Source organism: Tenrec ecaudatus, chromosome 9, assembly GCF_050624435.1.
Source record: "Tenrec ecaudatus isolate mTenEca1 chromosome 9, mTenEca1.hap1, whole genome shotgun sequence".
Lineage (NCBI taxonomy): Eukaryota > Metazoa > Chordata > Mammalia > Afrosoricida > Tenrecidae > Tenrec > Tenrec ecaudatus.
The window spans coordinates 1,667,908-1,686,090 of NC_134538.1; the positions used below are offsets into that span (position 1 = coordinate 1,667,908).

An 18,183-nucleotide genomic window follows, 5' to 3' on the forward strand; every position below is an offset into this window, starting at 1 on the left:
ACACACCTAGATAGGTAACCACAAATTGGAGTGAGCTCAATAACAACTGGTGTGGGTATCATTTGTATAATTGAAAGTGATATGAGACATATTAAACAAAACTACACCGCATCATGTGGTGATTTTATATCTACAAGTACAATTAGTGGAAGTCCAGATGAATGATAAAGGCTCAATAAATATGCATTGATTAGAAACTCAAAAAAATCTTTAATCCATTTCAAACAATGCTCCTATGAACATCTATGTTGTTTTGCACCCGTGAATTTCTGTAGAATGAAATCCGTACGTGGAATTATTAGTGTTTAGGGGCTCAGCGTTTGCCATTTTGATAGACATTACCCTATGGTCCTTGGAGAAGTTGAAGTAATTCACACTGCTTCCAGCAAAGCAAGTTTGGACCAGTTCTCTACAGCCTCACGCTCTCAGTGCCAATGACGCGGCATTGCCAATCTGATAAGCTGATTAGTGAAACAGCGTGCCCACTGTGGTCTTAACATGCACGTCTTTAATTATAAATAAAGTTTAGATTCTTGTCCTAAATCTGAAAGTTTATTTCCTTAAACTAAGAATACTTTCTGCCTCCAATCCCTAGCCTGAGAGGCCGCCCCGGGCGGGGCCCGGGGCCTCCGGGGCGGGGCTTCGCGGGCCGGGGCGGGGCGCGGGGCCGGAGGGGGCGGGGCTCGGGCCCCTGGGCGGGGCTTCGCCGCCTGGTTTATCTCAGTCGGCGAGGGAGGAGCAGAAAGCACCAGCGAGCCCCGGAGCCCGCCAGCCCGCACCCCGCCCGCAGCATGCCGAGCCCCCGCCTGCTGGCCGCGCTGTGCGGCGCGCTCCTCTGCGTCCCCGGCCTCTTCGCCGCCTCCGGTGAGTGCGTGGATCGCCCTGCCCGCCGCGGCGCCTCCTCCGCCTCCCCAGGCCTGACCTCTGCCCGGATCCCGGGACAGGGCAGTGCCACCCCACGAGGCTCCACCGGTTGGGCTCGTTACGGGGGCAGATAGCCACCTCGCTCCAGGGAAGCGGCGGCGGGTTCCAGCCGCTAACCCGCGGGGTAGCCGCCGAGCGCCTACCCGCTGCGCCACCAGGGCGCTCCTGGTTCTGTGGACGAACTTTGGTGAAGCGCCTGGGCGGGCGTCCGGCGGAGGGTGGCCTTGGGGCCGGGATGGAGGCGCGCGCGCGGAGCGGGGCGCGCCGTCACGGGGGTGTGGCCAACGCACCAGGGAGGAATCGGCGGTGCCGAGTCTCCCTTTTCCCAGACGTGGGGGGAGACCGTTGAGCTTTCCCTGCGGAAATGCCGGGAAGTCTTCTCTAGTCCGCCTTGCCAGTGCCGGCTCGCCACCGCTGTTGTTGGGTTGCTGTTGGTTTCTTCCGCGCCTATTTCATAGTGCCCGGCCAGATAAGGGGGGCCTGGGGCTGGAGGTCCTAGGGGAGACTGAGATGGACGAAGGACTGCTTGTGCTGCGAGGGCCCCTGACTTCTCTCGGCGGCCTTGGCCAGAGCGCTGTCTCCATTGTGCGCCCTCCCCTCTGCCCCACAGCTGCTGGGCCTCCTGCAGGCTGCTCTGGGGGTGCCTAGGACTGGAGGGCCCTCTCCCCCTGCCCACCAGAACTGGGGAGGCAATGAGGTCAAGAACTTTTCAGTCTCTAGCCGCGTCCCCCCCCCCCCCCCCCGCCACCATGATTTTCTCATAGAAATGGAATTGGCTGAGCTGAGGCGGGGCACATCTTTGCCTTCACTTGGCACCCCCTGGGACCGGGGTGACGCTGCTAGGTTTGGCCTTAGCCCTCAAACTACCCGAGCTGGAGGCCTGACAAAAGGCCGGGGCTGGGGCCGGGGTGGGATCCCAAGGGACTCGATATGAAATCCCAAAGGAGGTTCTTACTAGGGTGAGGGTCTCACCTTCAGGCGTTTCCTGAAACTGGGGAGCGCCTGTAGGGGGATAGTGTGTGTGTGTGGGGCTGGCCAGGTCCGCGCACCTTTCGATTTCCTTTTTCCTGCCGCATTCTTTGCTCCTCCCTGGGGCGGGCAGCGTGGGCTTGGGAGAGACTTGGACCTGTAGGGGGAGGAATTGGACCAAGTCAGGACAGGAACTCTGTCCATTCCGAAGTCTCTTGGCTGTGTCTCCGCCTCCCAGGCAGGGGAGGGATTTAACCTGCTATTTAAAGCCAGTGACTAATAGCTCACGGGGGAGCGCCTTAAGCTCCCGAGGCCCTGCCTCATCAGTGGTCCTGGCGGCCAGGAGCCCCAGTGGCACAGTGGTGATGCATTGCGCTGCTCAGGGCAAGGTCAGCACTGGGGCTCTGTACCCCTGTAAAGAGTGACCTCACAGGCAGGGGACAGACCACCCCTGGGTCTACAGACCAGTGGTTCTCTACCGTCCTTCAAAACCCACCACGACCCACGAAGAACAGAAAACGAGGAAGGAAAGAGCAAGAAGCCTGTTCTAATTCTAGAATGTTACAATAGCCCATCTGCAGAGATGCTGACGGGCTCCCCCGGAGGGTCTTCCAGCTGCTGGCTGGGAATCAGATTGGAGAGTGTGACCGGAGGGGCCGGGAGAGCATCTAGGGCGCTATGCCTGTCAAGCCCTGGTGAGGGGGGTGGGGGGGGGGGCAGAAAGGATAAGGAGGGAGGCAGATTTGAAAGACATGAGGAGCAGCAAGGACTGAAGAGGTAGAGGGGACTGCCCGGTGACAGAGGTGCCCCAGTCGCCATGATGGAGAACAGGAGCGCTTGAAGGACTGCCAAGGAGGCACCCATTCGGACACTCAAGTGGGTCCCTCCGAGGCTGGACTTCCCCTCACCCCAGGCTGTCCCCAGCCCCTGACTCTGGTCATCAGGATCTTCTAGACCAGTTCTCAACCTTCCTCATGCCATGACCCTTTCATGCAGTTCCTCTTGTTGTGGTGACCCCCCCCCCCAACCATAAAATTATTTTTGTTGCTACTTCATAATTTTGCTACTGTTACGAATCGGGTGACCCCTGTGAAAGGGTTGTACGACCCCTCCAAAGGGGTCCTGACCCACAGGCTGAGAAATGCTGCTCTAGCTGTATACACTATCTTCTTTCCTTGCCCCCAAGTTCACTCCACCCCAGGCTGCAGAACCCACCGCCATCAAGGGTAGAACTGCCTCCTTGGGTTTCCAAGGCTCACCATTCTCCCAGAGTGGCTGGTGGGTTTGAACTGCTGACCTTTTAGTGAGCAGCCCAATACATAGCCCAGGATGCCACCAGGGCTCCTCCAGGCTGGCAGACTCTCCTGAAATCCCAAAGCCCCAGCGAGCTCAAGGCCCACAACTCCAGGGGCAATTTCATAGCAAACTCACTGCCATCCAGTTGATGCCCACTCAAAGCGTTGCTGCGTTTCCAGCCGTGCCTCACTGCGCTCCACACTGTGGTCCTCCATACTTCTGCTCATCTTCACGACGTTCTAGACTCCTCCCCCAGCCCGGCACGCTCCTCCTCCCTCTGCTAGACCCAGTGCCAGAACCTTCTCTCCCAGGCAGAGACCACCTTCCGCTTGCTCTGTGCACAACCTGGGTCTGCTAAGGCACATGGCATCCTTCCTTGACACGTTGATGCGTGCACTCGGTCCCCACTCGCTTCTTGAGACCTTGATGGTGCCCACTTTTGTTCCACCTCCCCCCACTCCCACCCCCCGGTGTTTATGGAATGAGCGTCTTGCTGTCTTTAAGTCAGGGCTGCCGTTGCAGGTGACTTCTGTGACTCCAACCAGTGTTTGAATGGTGGGACCTGTCTGGTGGGCCTGGATGGCGCCCCCTTCTACTGCCTCTGCCCGGAAGGCTTCACAGGTCCCAAGTGCAAGGAGACTGAGACAGGTACGCTCCCGGGGCTGCACCTACTGCCCCACACCCCAGCTCCAAGCTGCAGGGACCTTGGCTGTGGGGCTGTTCCTGCAGTGGGCAGAGGTGCTCGGGCCCCTCTCCTGTTGTGGGCCGGCACTGCCCTGGGCACTCGGGCCACCTGGGAAGGTTGGCGGCTCCCTTGCTTGGGCTGCTTCACCTCCACTTGACCCTCCCTTGCCAGGGCCCATCAGGCACAGGGGTGGTGAAGAGAAGAGGCACACCTGAGCCCATCTCTGTTCTGAGCACCGTCCATTTTCTGTGCTTCCCTAGGTTCCTGTTTCCCGAACCCTTGTCTCAACGACGCCGAATGTCAGGTGACTCATGACTCCCATCGAGGGGACGTCTTCACCCAGTATGTCTGCAAGTGTCCTCAGGGCTTCTCGGGCACCCACTGTGAGACCAGTGAGTATTATCGGGGTGTCTGCTCACTCGGGTGGACCCTGAGCCCCAGTCCTGGTGGCCCAGGAGGCCCGATTTCTGTGTGCGGCCTCCTCTAGACAGAGGGAAGGTGGGGCGGGGCCTCCGTGAGGCCAAAAGGTGGGGGTGGGGAGGGGAGAGGCATGGGATCTTTTGCCCTTCCCAGATTCCTGTCCTCCTGCATTGCTCCCAGGAGGGAGGGATGTGGTGACCCCAAGGTCATGGGAGAGCCGCTTCCCCAGGCACTGGGAATCTTGGGACTTTTTTACTGAGAGGACAAAACAAACCCGTTCCTAATCTTTAGGGCCCAGAGGTTTGTCAATCAGGCGTGAGCCTGACGCTTCTGGTCCTGGTCTGAGTGGGGTGTGGCTTCCCCACTGGGGGAGGAGGGAGGCAGATGCCTGGGCAGTGCCCAGGCTGACCACTGTCGGTTGGGCTGTCAGAGGCCCAGCGTGTGCAGAGGGGCTGACCCTGCTTGGCTGTCCACCCAGCCACATAATGACTCTTGGGTCGGTGCCCAGGGACACGCTGCAGTAGCTGCCCGATGGTCTCTGCCCTGACCTCAGTGGAGCCCCTCCTACCCTGTTCTCCCATCCCCCAGTGACCTTCCCCTCTCTCTGGGCCCAGGGGTGGATGGGATTGGAAGGCCGAGTCTCGGGGGCCTCAAGTCCAGTGGCTCAGGCTCCCAGCATCTCCGGCTGGGCCGGGCTGCCTGGCTGGGGAACTCAAGCTCCAGGAGAGGGCAGGTAAGAGCCCTGGACGGCCTCTCCTTCAGGAGGTCACACCGAAGGCCTGTGCTCTGGGCTCCGGGCTGAGGCCCGATGTGTTTCAGATTCTGGGGATGTGTGTGGAAGTGGTGGGGGGCAGACTTCCATGGCAGACAGAGCCTAGGGTGGGGCCAGGTGGAGAGACTAATTACCATGCTGAGAGCCAGGTAACCATGGTGTACCTGTGCTGAATTACCCACCACGGTCTCTCAGGCTCCTCAACCCAGGGTCTGCTGCAGCTGGGTCTGGCAGCACCTGGACAGAAGGCATGGGTAACCCCACAAAGGCTGGGGTCCCCAGGGGGATCTCTGATTGTTATGTGGGGTGCTTTCTTGAGCCAAAAGAACAACCCCGCAGGTCTAAGGAACGCACGCTATGTCCCCTTCTTGTGGGCCCAAAGCAGCCCTAATGGCCCAGTGGGCTAGACATTAGGCTGCTCCGTGAGCCGGTGGTTCAAACCCAGCCGTTGTTCCCAGGGAGAACAATGAAACTTCCTGTGCCCATTAGGTTTTATCTCGGAAGCCCTCCTGAGCAGTTCTCTGTCACAGAGCCCCAGTGGGTTTGGGTGGTGGCAGCGGCGGTCCTGGAGGCAGACTGGGTTCAGCCCCTGAGTGGCTCTGACCCTGGGTGGCTGGCTTCACGCTCCTTCCTAACCACCCCTTTCGGCCTGAGCCCCGGCTGTGGGGTGCAGCTCAGCAGAGCGAACCTGCTTCTGGGCCTCTGCCTGGAAGGGGTCCTTGGGGGGTGGTGAGAGGAGCATGTCAAGGTTTTGATGATTACATGTGCACATAGATAGAGGGGCTTTACAAAGTTGGTGGGAAAGAGGGGAATGAAGTTCCCCACACTCTCCCAGGGTCCCTGTTCCTGAAACTCCTCCTTCTGAGGGGAGGCTGGGCTAGGTGGGGCGGGGCCTGGGGGTGGGTAGGGCTGGGCTGGGACTGGAAGTGGGGTGGGGCAGGGTTGGCTGGAGGTGGGGTTGGGCCTGGGGTTGGGTAGGGCTGACCTGGACTAGGGTGGGGTGGAGCTGGAGATAGGGCAGGGGATCCCTGGAAAAAGGAGCTCACTCTGGTTCTCTCCTCCCCCTCCCCCCAGCCCACCCCTCACACAGCAATGAGGTGGCCAAAGGAACTACATTCAACTGGCTAGTCTGGGCAGCCCTGGCCTACCCCCTCGGGGCCCCTCTTCCACCCCCACCCCAGCCTGACCTCACTGTTTCCCCCCTTTGTGCACTGCAGGGCTGTCCTGTGGTGGCCCCACTCTGGCAGAGGCCCTAAGCTTCTCTTTCTGGATATGGGTCCACAGAGAGGCCACACTGCCGTACTTTCCCGTCAGTGGGGCTGGTTGGCCAATGACGGGCCGCTTCCTCCCCCAGGCTGCGCCATGCCACTGGGCATGGAGGCTGGTGCCATCGCCGACTCGCAGATCTCTGCCTCCTCCGTGCACCTGGGCTTCTTGGGCGTGCAACGTTGGGGCCCAGAGCTGGCTCGCCTGCACCTCACGGGCATCGTCAACGCCTGGACGGCCAGCAACTACGACAAGAGCCCTTGGATCCAGGTGTGGTCAGGCGACCAGCTGGCCCTCCAAGGAGTGGTTGAGTGGGCCTGCGTGGGCGGATGGAGATGCTCACTCACGGGGAGGTCCATTACTGGAGGACCTAGTAGCAAGCCAGCAGGTACCAGCAGGTGAAGGAAGAGGGCCATCTGTGCCTATCAGTGGAAGGCAGGTTTGGGGGCTGGGTGCAGAGAGAGTAGACCCCAGTATATCACGGGAGGCACCCCTTAAGTGCGTCCATGAGCACTGGACCCAGAGCCTGGCAAGAACCAGGTGAGAAAGCCCTGTGCAGCTGTATCCCCCACCCCCACCCCTGCCAGGTACTCACTGGGAGAGTATAGGTCCCCCCGCCTTGTGTTACTGTCCGTCCATCCCCCCTGCCCCCATCCCCCCATGTGGCGTGTGATGGATATGGGTTGAGCTGACTCTTGGACGGGAAGAATCTGGGAGATAAAGGTACCGCTCTCCGCCCCACCCCACCCCCAGGTGAACCTGCTGCGGAAGATGTGGGTGACGGGCGTGGTGACTCAGGGTGCCAGTCGAGTGGGCAGTGCTGAGTACCTGAGGACCTTCAAGGTGGCCCATAGCCTTGATGGACGCAAGTTCCAGTTCATCCAAGACGCGGAGGGGCTTGGAGACAAGGTGGGCCTGCTGGAGCCCTAAGTGAAGCACCGTCAGCGATCCCCTGGGGCTCTAGTGCCGCCTGAGGGCGAAGCCCTGGTCTATTAGTCTGGAGCTGGGCCTGCTGATGTGTCGTGTTCTCAGAAATGAGAAAACCCAGACCGCGCCCTATGCTAGGCTTGTGCAAGTGCTGGCGCCCGCTGTATGGATTTTAGAAGTGGAGACTCAAAAAGGCATAGTGGCGAATTGAGGGTAGTGGCAGAGCTGGGGTGCATGCTGAGGCTCCAGGGTCACTACGGACAGCGGAGCAGGTTGTCCACTCCTCAAGGATGCCGCGGCCAAGTAGGCACCATGCACAATGTACCTACCATTTGTTGATACGCTTAAAGGTATCTTGAGCAGCGGACACACAGACCCAGGTAGCTCTGGGTGAATGCGCTGAGCCCCATGCTGACCAAGGAGGGTATCGGAAGGGTAGTCTGTTGGGTGCTGTAGGAAGACTTATAGCCGAGCACCTCCTAGCTCGACTTAGTCCCTCCCAGCCCTGCTGGTCCCTCTCATCTGAGCTGCTCTTCCTGCCCAGGTGTTTGTGGGGAACGAGGACAAAAGTGGCCTGAAGAGGAACATGTTTGAACCTCCTCTGGAGACGCAGTATGTGAGGCTGGTCCCCGTGGTCTGCCGCCGGGGCTGCACTCTGCGCTTCGAGCTGCTGGGCTGTGAGCTGAATGGTGAGTGCCTGGGGCCTCTCTCAGCCAAGCTGGGCTTGGGGGCAGCAGCCAGGCCCAAAGCCGGGCCTCACATGGTGGCCAGGAGTGCAGGCGATGGGGCTCATGTGGCCAGCAGCAGTCTTGCTCAGACACTTACCCTCGGCCACCTTGTGGCTCTGGGCATTGTGGTTGGTGAGGACCAAAGCACATTACAGGGAGCCCCAGATGATGAGCCAGTTCTGTTATGAGCTGGTGTCTAAGTCGAATGTGTACGTACATTCCAAACAGGTAGCTTCAGTTAGGTAAACACTTGTCTGAGTTCATGTATATTGTGTACCTTTGTATGCATAAAAATATTAAAGAAACACTTCCGGGCACATGAAACACCTTTAGCAGAGTAATATAATGATGGTAAGTCTGAGAATACAGTAATAATAGTGTTTTGATGCCGGTCAGAGTGTTTAATACCTGCTGGTCGTCATCACAAGGACATACCTGCATGCCCCTCAAGTTTTAAATGATGATAAACATCAGCGCTGGTTTGGGAGTGACTGGGCTGTACACGAGGCAGTGTGATCTGCAGCCTGCCTCTATACCTCAGTGGGATGCTTTGCTGGTTTCAATGAATTTTCACTGATTTTGGTTGGTTCTGTGAGCTGTGACCTTCGTTCCGGGCTCGCTCTCTGAGGGCAGGGAGTTGACTTTCAGCCATATTCCAAGTGCCCACACCGCCCCTTGCCCCATCTCTGTGCTCGCTAGTCATAGTTGTCCCCAGTGGACTGGACTGTGGCAGCCCCCATGGCCGGGGTACAGCTGGGCTCTCTGGGCTTCCAAGACTGACTTCTTTTTTGGCCAGCTGATGGCCAGGCGCCTCTGCGTAGATTTGAACCACCGATCTTGGGGCTCACAGTCAAGTGTTTAACCATCGGCCCCACCCAGGGATTCCTTTACTCGGTACAGAAACCGCCAAGGCTGCTGCTGCTGAGGGGAGCCTGACACAGATGTCCTATGGGACAGGGCGAAGGAACTGCCCAAGGCCTTTCTGAGGGTTAGTCCTCACAGAAACAGGCTGACCTATCTCTCTCCTGCTCAGTGGCCAGAACGGCTGACCTCTTGATGAGCAGCTCGGGCATTTAACCCCGTGCCTCGAGGGCGCCCTTAACATCTTTGGAAGCACTCAGTGAATATTTGATGTGTGAGTGAGTGAATGCTCAAATGAGGAAACTCAGGTTAGATGAGTTATTTATCAAGGGCACACCTCTCAGAGATATTAAAAGCTTCTACTCGTTCACAGGGCTTCAGACATCCACCTGTCTGTCCATCCAGTGTCTTTCCCTCACCTCCGACCTGTAGACTTCATTCGGGGGAAACCTGGGGGCTTCTAGGGCCATAAGGCTGGGACAGATGCTTTCTGCTCCCCTTCCAAGGGAGATGCAGAGGTGGGAGAAGCAGAAAGAAACCGGTTTCAGCTGACCCAGGAAAAATGTCCTCCTTGATTAAGTGGAGCCAAGGGGTAGTGGGGCCCTAGGTTTCTGTGCCTCTGTTCTGTCTGTGCTCAGCCCTGCGTTCTATTTTCCTGACTTTGCAGCCACCTGCTGGCCGCAAGACGGACTGCAGGCTCCCAGGCAGGACTGCATGTGTCTTAGCAAAGAGCAGCCCCAGTGTACTCTCCTGCTCCTGGGCTCCGTTTTTTTGTTTTCCTGCCCCAGACACCACCTAGCATTGCTCAGCACTGAGTTTTCTACCTGTCTGGTGGCGTGTGTGTGCGCGTGCGCGCGTGTGTGTGTTCCCTTTGAGCCTTATTTCGGCAACGAGTGAAACACAGCCTGCAGTCGGTGGCTAATCACTGGCTACTCACGGAAAGGCTGGAGTTGGAACCATCAGTGGTTACACGGAGCAAAGACCTGGCAGTCCGTTTCTGAAGAGGGAAGCAGTGGGAAATTTGAGGAGGGGGAGGCGGCTCTACTGTTTTATAGGGCACTCTGAATTAGTGAGTACTAGAGGTTCCCAGGCGGCACGAAAGGCTTGCTCTCAGCTACTCAACGTTGGTAGTTCCAGTCCACCCGCATAAAGGCCTGGCAAACTAGTTCCAGTCCACCTGCAGAAAGGCCTGGCAATCACTAGTTTATTTTAGGAGTCAATGGTCATTTTGTTGAAAAGTGACCTGCAGGATTCATTTCTGTTCAAAGTTCAGTGCAGGATAGCCCTGGCGGTCCTGTGAACCTGACCTTTCATGAGTTTTTTTATTTTATTTTTTTGTAGTTAGTTCAAGGATCGTTTGTTGGCCTTTAGGCGTGTTTTCCAGTCCAGTCTGTTGGGGCACCATGCCCTGGCCCCAAAGTACACTTTCAGCATTCCCTGGGGACCTTGCCGCTCCATTCCCTTGCTGTTCCGCTGCACTCCCCCAGCGTGTTGCCTCGGTGTGGTGGGGTCAGGTCACAGACTGGGTCTCCGGTGCTGTCCCCTGTAGCGCCATTGGTCACTCGTGAAGTTTTTTCTGCAGTTTTCTCCCACTGTATCTTGGACATCTGCTGGGGCCCCGTTCACATTGGGTAATGTGGGCAGCGGGTGCAATCTACTTCTTAGGCTATCCAGATAGGTGATGAGTCACCTTCTTTAGATATCTGCCTTTTGTACAATTCTGCTGTTCACAATATAATTTAAGGTGTTTTATTTCCTTTCCATATATATATATACTAAGAGTAACAGGTTTAATAAACACCAATAAAACATCTCTCGGCCCTGAACTGGCTGGCAGACTCCATTGGTCAGAGGTTCTAGTCTCTGTCTGAGCAGTGGCTTGGCTGGTCGACTGAGGGGTAGGGCGGTCAGTTTCATGAATGTCTAAGAAGCTCTGGAATTTTATTGGGGATGTAGCAATGCTCACCTTTAGAAGCCCGGGTCGGTGTCTTCAAAGCCCAGATGCATTTGAGGATGAGGTAATTGGCTCAATCAGATTCTCAGCATCACCCAATCTTGGTTCAAATTATTGATGGTGGGGCGGTGGGGGGATAGTAGTCTGAAGTTTGTTAGTTTGAACGCATCACCTGCAATTACAGCCAAGAAAGCCTCCGAAACAATACTTACTACCCGTAATGGCCACGAGTCCACAAAGACTGGGAGGGCAGACCTAGGCCTGGGCGCTATCCTGAGGATGGCATCCAGCCTTGGTACAAAGTACACACAGTGTCCAGCAGTGGGTTGAGGGTCCCTGAGCGGTAGGTACTACTACAACATCCTAGTGTAGCCTTACCATTGGGGAGGTCCCTTTTTTGGGTGTAAGAACTTTGTATACAAGAGCAGTTGAATATTGAGAAAACATCCCAACCCAGTCCAGATCAAGTCTATAAATCCAATATTAGCTCACATGTCTGATACCAAGCTATAAAGTCCTCTTCAGACTTACGAAACACATGCAATGATGCCAAATGCAGGAAGATCACAGGCCAGTGGGTGCAAAGTCTTGTGGATCCAGTGGCATTGTAAGCATCTCCGGGCAGGCAGGGGTCTCCATATGGTTTCTCCAGTTCCCAGGGCACAGAGTCTATCAGCTAATGTCATGTGTCTTGTCAGTAGAGCGTCTCTCAGGGAGTGAGTCAGGAGAAGGCCATGCCCACACAGAGGCCTCATTGGCTAGAACCTGATTGACAGACTAGACTCCACCCTTCACTCTTAATCCTCTCAAATCCCAAATTGACACTAGATTCTGTAACCACCATAGTCCCCTTCAGTGTCCACTGATCATCTCGACGGCCGTATAAAAAAGGGTTAGGCAGCCCAGGAGGTCGCCACTTCTTGAAGCTGAGGCTTTCCACCCCGTAAAGTGTTCTAGTCCTAGGGCAGACTAGAACTCACAGGGGCAGTTCTACCCTGTCCTGCAGGGTTGGTTTGTTACGAGTCGGCATCGACTCACTGGCCGTGAGTTTGTACTTTTTAGTACGATGAACCCCGGAGGTGTACTGGGGAGCACCGGATGGCTGACCCCAAAGGTTGGTGGTACAACACCTCCCCCCTCCGCCTCCAGCCCCTACAGGGAAGAAAGATGGGGCTCTCTGCTCCTGTAAAAATATAGTGTTAGACACCCTGAGGAGCAGTTCTCTGTGCGTTGGCTCACTATGAGTTGGTATTGATTCCATGGCGGCGGGGGTGGGGGTCAGGTGGGCGTGGTCTTTGGTTTACTGAGCACCCAGCTCTAGGAGAGATTCCTGACCCCCTGTGGGAAGGTGAACGGCTGAAAACAGGGAGCAAATAGCGGCAGATCAGATGGTGGTTCTGAACTCTTAAAGTGGAGGTGACAAGGGCCGGGGAGTAGAGTAGAAGAGGTAGCTTGGGACTTCTCTGTTGGGATGGCCTTTGAGTGGGGAGCCAGACACAGGAGAAGCTTGGAAGGAATGCTCCAGGCGGGGGGGATCAAGTGCAAAGGCCCTGAGGTGAAGGACAGAAGAAAGGCAGGCCTGTGGGGCTGATACCTACAGGGGGTTGGGGATGCTGGGTGGGGGGTGAGACTGGAGAGGCCGTTGGGACCATATTGGGCAAGGCCTGTGGACCATTTAAAGATCTGTGTGCGTATCCTGGGACAGGTGGCAGCTGTTATTTGGGGGACTACTGATAGGACTTGATTATATTAAATGACATTATAGCGTAAGCAAACCCGCTGCAACAGACCCCTCACAAGTGTTGAAGAGCAAAACTGTCACTTGGAAGACTGAAGTCCCCCTGACTGAAACCAGCATAGTTTCAAAGTATGGACTGCCCAAAGATTAAACCAATCTGCCTTGGAGGCAGCAGAGCCCACATGCATCTTCAAAGAGAGGATGGCGAGGCTGTCTCACCTACTTTGGGACTGGTCCCTGGAGAAGGACATCATGCTCGGTGGGGGGTGGTGAGTGGGGTAGAGGATCAACAGAAATGTGGCAGACTCTGAGCAAGACTTCAGGCCTGCCGAAAGGAGTCCTCTCCTTCACAAGAGTGCAAATCCTCAGCGGTACAAGATGATCTGGGGGAAGAACTGCGGGGCTGCCTTCCACATTTACGGGTGGAAACGTGGTGCATGGCTGAGGACTGGAGCCATCCCGGGGGCATGTGGGTAGTGATGCACTGCCTCGGGTCTGAGTGGCCTGCCCTGGCCCCAGTTCTCCCCATTGCCTGCAACTGCCTGGTGAGGCCATAGGACACAGGGAACGGACCACTGGAAGCAAATGATGGGTGCACCTGGAGCAGGTGCTGCAGGATTGACGGTGCTCCCTGCAGAGCCTCCCCAGGCTGTAGACTGCCTGAGGCCTCCCCAGGTGTTGGGGGATGAGGTTGGTCAGCAGGAGCTGGTGGCATCACTGGCCGATGTTGTCAGCACCCAGGAGGCAACTGTCTTTAATGGTGAGGCTCCCGACATCCCGGCCGGCCATGGGGGACTCTCCTCCTGCCATCCGGTCGACTCTGGCTCACAACATGCCTAGAAGGCAGCCTGGAAGCATCCCTGTGCGTCCCCAGGGCTGTGGTTCCTTACAGTAGAACGGCTCCTGCTTCAGGAGCAGGGGGTGGCTTTAAAGTGTGGACCCCATGCAGAGCCCGCTCTGCTTCCACGCTCCTCAGCAGCGCCACGGCGGGGAGAGAGCCACGTGGTGGAGCCTGCTCCCAGCACCTGGCCAGCCTCCTATTCCCCCAGGGAATGGAAGTCCTGGACGCTGGATTCTGCAAAGTGTGAACTATGCCGGCACTCTCCTGGGGGTTCTCGGGGTTCATCCTGGCGGCCACTTCCAGATGCACATGAAGCAATGGGCCCACTCCTGAGCGACTGGGTGAAGCTTTAGAAGCAGCCCTCGGCTGGCCCACACTCGGGGAGATGCGCTGCCTTGTGGAACCCCCATAGTCACCGAGGAGGGGCTGCTGGGTGTGGATGCTGAGTGGCCGCAGGCAGGGTGCTTGTCATTGCTGGGTAGACCTTCACGGTGGGGTGTAGCCCGTGGAGGGTAGAGAAGAGGGCCGTGGCATGGTGGCTACAGACTCCCAGCCTCAGTTTTCTCCTTTGTGCAATGGGATATGGGATCAGTGTGACACTGACAATAGTCCTTTGTGGAAGATTCAAAGGCTTTTTAATAGACTTGACTTATTCCCACCACCACCATCCCCCCATCATGTTTTCTTTTTGTGCGTTAGGTAGGAGCTTCCATTTTAGATGATCAATTTTATAGATTGAGTAAGCTTTAATCAACAAATGTCGGGTGTGCCGGCAGTCAGAATCCCTTCTGCCTTCAAGGCAATCCGGACTCGTGGCAACCCACTGTGTAGGACAGGGTGGAGCTGCTCCTGTGGGTTTCCGAGACCGAGAGGCTAATGGAGTAGAGAGCCTCACCTTTCTCTCATGGAGAGGCTGGTTTTGAACTACTGACCACAAGGTCAGCAATCCAATTCATAATCCACTGCCCTAGGGCCTCAGTCCCAGTTGGAAATGTGGAGTCACCATGAATCAGAATCACTTGCTGGCAACTGGTTTGGTCATGCTTATTATTGATGGTGTTGCTGGTTGATGACAGGCCTGGACAGTGAGTGGAAATGAGGGGACTGTCTGGGGCTAGGTGGGGGGAGTTGGGACGTCTTGAGCGATCTGTTGGGGAGCCAGTCTAGACCGGGGCTGGGAGCTGAGATGGCGCATGAGAGGGCCATCTTCCTGCTGTGCCAGATGTCTGGGCCTCGTCCCTGCCCTGTCCTGTGCTCGCTCCATGGGAGCCCGTGCATTCAGGTGTCTCCCGCTGGCAGGTTGCTCCAACTCCCTGGGCATGAAGGACGGCACCATCCCCGACCGGCAGATCTCCGCCTCTAGCTTCTTCAAGACCTGGGGCCTGAGTGCCTTCAGCTGGCATCCCTCCTATGCGCGCCTGGACATGCAGGGCAAGTTCAACGCCTGGACCGCCCAGAGCAACAGTGCTTCCGAGTGGCTGCAGGTGGGGCCAGGCCCTCTGGGTGGGGGATGGGTGGGGGGCTCGGGTCACCTGGGACCTCCAATCTTTGACCCCACCCAGCCCAGCCTTCCATTCCCTGGAGGCTTTCTGAACGCTGTTTGTTCTCTGACTTTCTGTCTTGTTCCTCCCCCGCACCCCTCCTTTATCCTGATTCTATAAGTCCAAGGAGGGGGGTGAGGGGGGCGCAGTGCTGTATCCACCAGGGATCTGAGGAGGAGAGTCACAGAAGGAATGAGTGTGTGTGCGCGCGCTTGTGTGTGTTCACGTGTGTGCAGCCTTGGGGGACAGCTACTTTCTTTAGCTTCCCTAAGGGGGAGAAGGCTCAGCCCAGGCCAGCAGGATGGGATGGAGGAGGGAGACCCACCCCATGGCCTCTGGGGACTCTGACCCCAAGTAAGACCGTCGGCAGGCAGCCCTGGGTTTGGCTGGAATGGAAAACACACCCGGAGTGGGTGTGTGTACTGGTTGGCAGTGTAAGGCTTGGACAGCCTGGGGGAGAAGGGGCTCCAGGGCAGGTAATGCTGCTCTGGGCCGGGGTGGAACCCCGACATCGAAGCCTCATTGGTGGTATAGTCTGCGTCTGAGCCCGGCGTGCCTGCCTCGCCCCACCGCAGTGGAGACAGGGTGGAGCAAGACAAGGGTCTCTTGTAGGTCGACCTGGGATCCCCAAGGCGCGTGACGGGCATCATCACCCAGGGGGCCCGGGACTTTGGCTACATCCAGTATGTGGCTGCCTACAAGGTGGCCCACAGTGACGACGGCCAGCATTGGACCGAGTATAAGGAGCGCGGGGCGGTGGACAGCAGGGTGAGTAGTGTCTGCCCGTATGTCCTCCCCTCACCTCTTTCGGGCACCCGGAGGTCTGAGCTGGGGGTTGTGGGTGAGAGGGGTCTGATGCCCCGGTGCTCTGCTTCCAGATCTTCCCCGGGAACTCGGACAACAACTCACACAAGAAGAATGTGTTTGAGACGCCCTTCAAGGCCCGCTACGTCCGAGTGCTGCCCGTGGCCTGGCACAACCGCATCACCCTGCGGATGGAGCTGCTGGGCTGCGAGTTGTAGCCCCTGGCTCAGGCCGAGGGGCTGGGGAGGATTAGCGCCACTCTGCTTCAGTGGGCTGGCCCCCTGCTTCCTTCCGATTGTAGCCAGAGCAGACGTGGGGTGAGAAGAGGTGTCAAAGGAGGTGCCAGCCACTGGCCACCACTTCCCTCGTACTGACCCCTAACCTCCCCCAGCACCCCCTGGGGGGTAGGTTGCCCTTATGCCACCGCTTTCTCTTGGGTCTGGGGTGGAACAGGAGGGGCTCAGGAGCGGGTGTGGCTTCTCCAGGCACTGGGGGACCCTGGACAGGCCTACATGTCCACATCCCTTTACTCAGCCATAACCCTGTGACCCAGCAAAGGCCACAGGCTGGAAGATAACACCACCCTGACCCAGACTGGAGGTCACCTGCCTCCAGACACTTGTCCCTTATCTCCCCGAGACCTCCCTCCCCCTTTGGTCCCAGGAGACTTCTCATGCCCCTTGTCCTGAAGCCCAGAGAGACGCAGAGGTGGAGAGGCTCTCTGGAGAGACGTGTTTGGTGACTGGGTAAGGGGGGAGGGCACTTCAGCTGGTTCTTCATCTAGAATACACAGACAGCTTCCAGAATATATTTATGTCATCCACTGGGGCTCTTGTGGTTGCATTCTTAATTGCTTTGGGGTAGTGGGCTTGGGTTGGCGCCTCCACTCTCCGTCCAAGCCTGACCCCCAGGTTTCTGCCGTCTCCCTCTCGGCTACAAGTCGTGGAGCTGCAGGAACAAGGAGAAGACCATTGGCGGGGTTCCTGTCGGCCGGCCAGGAGTGCAACAGGTGTTGGAGACAGCCCTCAGGGCCCGCTCCATCCGGAGTGCTGCCTGTGGCCTGGTGCAAAGGGTGACCTGCTCACCCCACCCCCGCCACAGGCACCTCAGAAGAAAAGCCTGGCTACTATCTACTGGAAAAGCATCCACTGAAAATCCTGTGGAGCCCAGCCTTGCTCTGGCACACGCGGGCTCACCATGAGTTCCAAGTTGACGGCAACTGACTTTTCAGAAGCCCCAGAGGCCTGCCCCTGGACCCCAGCAGGCCGGGACTGGGTTGTCCAGAGTGTGGTGAAGGGTTCACAGTGCGCCAGCTTCTGAGACAACCAGACAGGCTGCTGGCCACCTTCATCAGTTTCTCCCTTCTCTGCCGCTGGAGCTGGGGGCTGGAGAAACTATTACAGATGCCAGGTGGTGGGGGGAAGGAGTGGTGGGAGAGGGAGGCGGTGGCAGAGGCTCTGCCAAGTGAGCACAGGGAGGCCACTGGCCTGCTCACTCCAAGGCTGGAGGACTGCCCTGCCCTCCCACTGGGGCAGTGGCTAGTAGGGGGGGCAAAACAGGCCAGGGCTGGGCATGGGGGGAGCGGGTGGGGCCGGCCCATAAAGGAGAGGGAGGGAACAAGGATTTGGGAAGCCACCTTAGTATTTGGGATTGGTATACAGGGTGGATTTTCAGGGCCAAACTTTCCGTTCCACCATGCACCCCTCCTGGCAGCAGCGAGCCTGGCCCAGTGGCCGCAGGCAATGAGGATTTGCTGGCGCCTGGCAGGGAAACCTGGAGTCTGGGGCCAGGGTTTCTCAGCGGGGCAGCATCGCATATAAAGCACAGGCCTTGGCAATGAGAGGAAGGGGTCTCAGTCTGTGTCTGTGCTCACCCTGAGCCTCAGCACCAGTCTTGGGTGGTTACTGGGCTCTCCAGGAGGGCTCTGCCCCCCTCTAACTAGCTTGGGCCTTGCTGGAACCTAGGAGCTGCGAGAGCCTCAGGGAGGCAGGCCTGAACTTCAGCTGGCCCAGATTGTAGAGCTGTCTCATTAGACCAGTGGTCTTTCTGGATGGTGCCCAGTGGCCACAGCTTGGCCGGGAGACTCAGCCAGCGTGAGGCCAGAATCCTAAAGCCATCTGTCCGTCCATTCCTCTTAACCTTTGCAGTCTTAGAGAGTCGGTCAGGCCTGGCCTTTCAGAAAGTCCCACTGGGTCTCTTTGACCACCTCACAACTCCTGATTGCTTTGCTGGACAGGGCCTTTTATTATCACCTCCACGTCTTTGCCTTTGAATTCTGACCGCTGTCCCGAGAGTCTTTGCGGACAGTCGAGCTGCTGGTGAGCAATGTCCTGCGGTAGCCACGCCCGTCTTTGTGGTGGGCAGTGCTGGACTTTAGGGTCCCTTTAGCTCCTGATTTGAATGCAGTAGAATGATGGGGCTCAGAACCTTCGGCTCAACATCCTCCCCAGGCCTCCC

The 18,183-nt window shown here is 57.4% G+C and overlaps 1 protein-coding gene across 1 annotated transcript; it reads left to right on the top strand.

Moving 5' to 3' along the window:
* The first annotated feature begins 708 nt into the window (after positions 1–708).
* Positions 709–16,554, top strand: MFGE8 (milk fat globule EGF and factor V/VIII domain containing). The gene is made up of 9 exons (XM_075557845.1): positions 709–864; positions 3,712–3,837; positions 4,135–4,266; positions 6,421–6,602; positions 7,086–7,241; positions 7,804–7,948; positions 14,681–14,865; positions 15,535–15,690; positions 15,801–16,554. The coding sequence occupies exons 1-9, from the start codon at positions 792–794 to the stop codon at positions 15,942–15,944; spliced, it is 1,299 nt and encodes a 432-aa protein (XP_075413960.1). The 5' UTR covers positions 709–791; the 3' UTR covers positions 15,945–16,554.
* The last annotated feature ends 1,629 nt before the right edge of the window (positions 16,555–18,183 follow it).

What these genes read in the sequence shown, in the direction of transcription:
- MFGE8 (XM_075557845.1), top strand. Translation starts at nt 792, where the DNA reads ATGCCGAGCCCCCGCCTGCTGGCCGCGCTGTGCGGCGCGCTCCTCTGC. An exon ending in GGGCACCCACTGTGAGACCA is followed by an intron (nt 4,267 to 6,420) that starts GTGAGTATTATC and finishes TTCCTCCCCCAG; the next exon opens with GCTGCGCCATGCCACTGGGC. An exon ending in CGGAGGGGCTTGGAGACAAG is followed by an intron (nt 7,242 to 7,803) that starts GTGGGCCTGCTG and finishes CTTCCTGCCCAG; the next exon opens with GTGTTTGTGGGGAACGAGGA.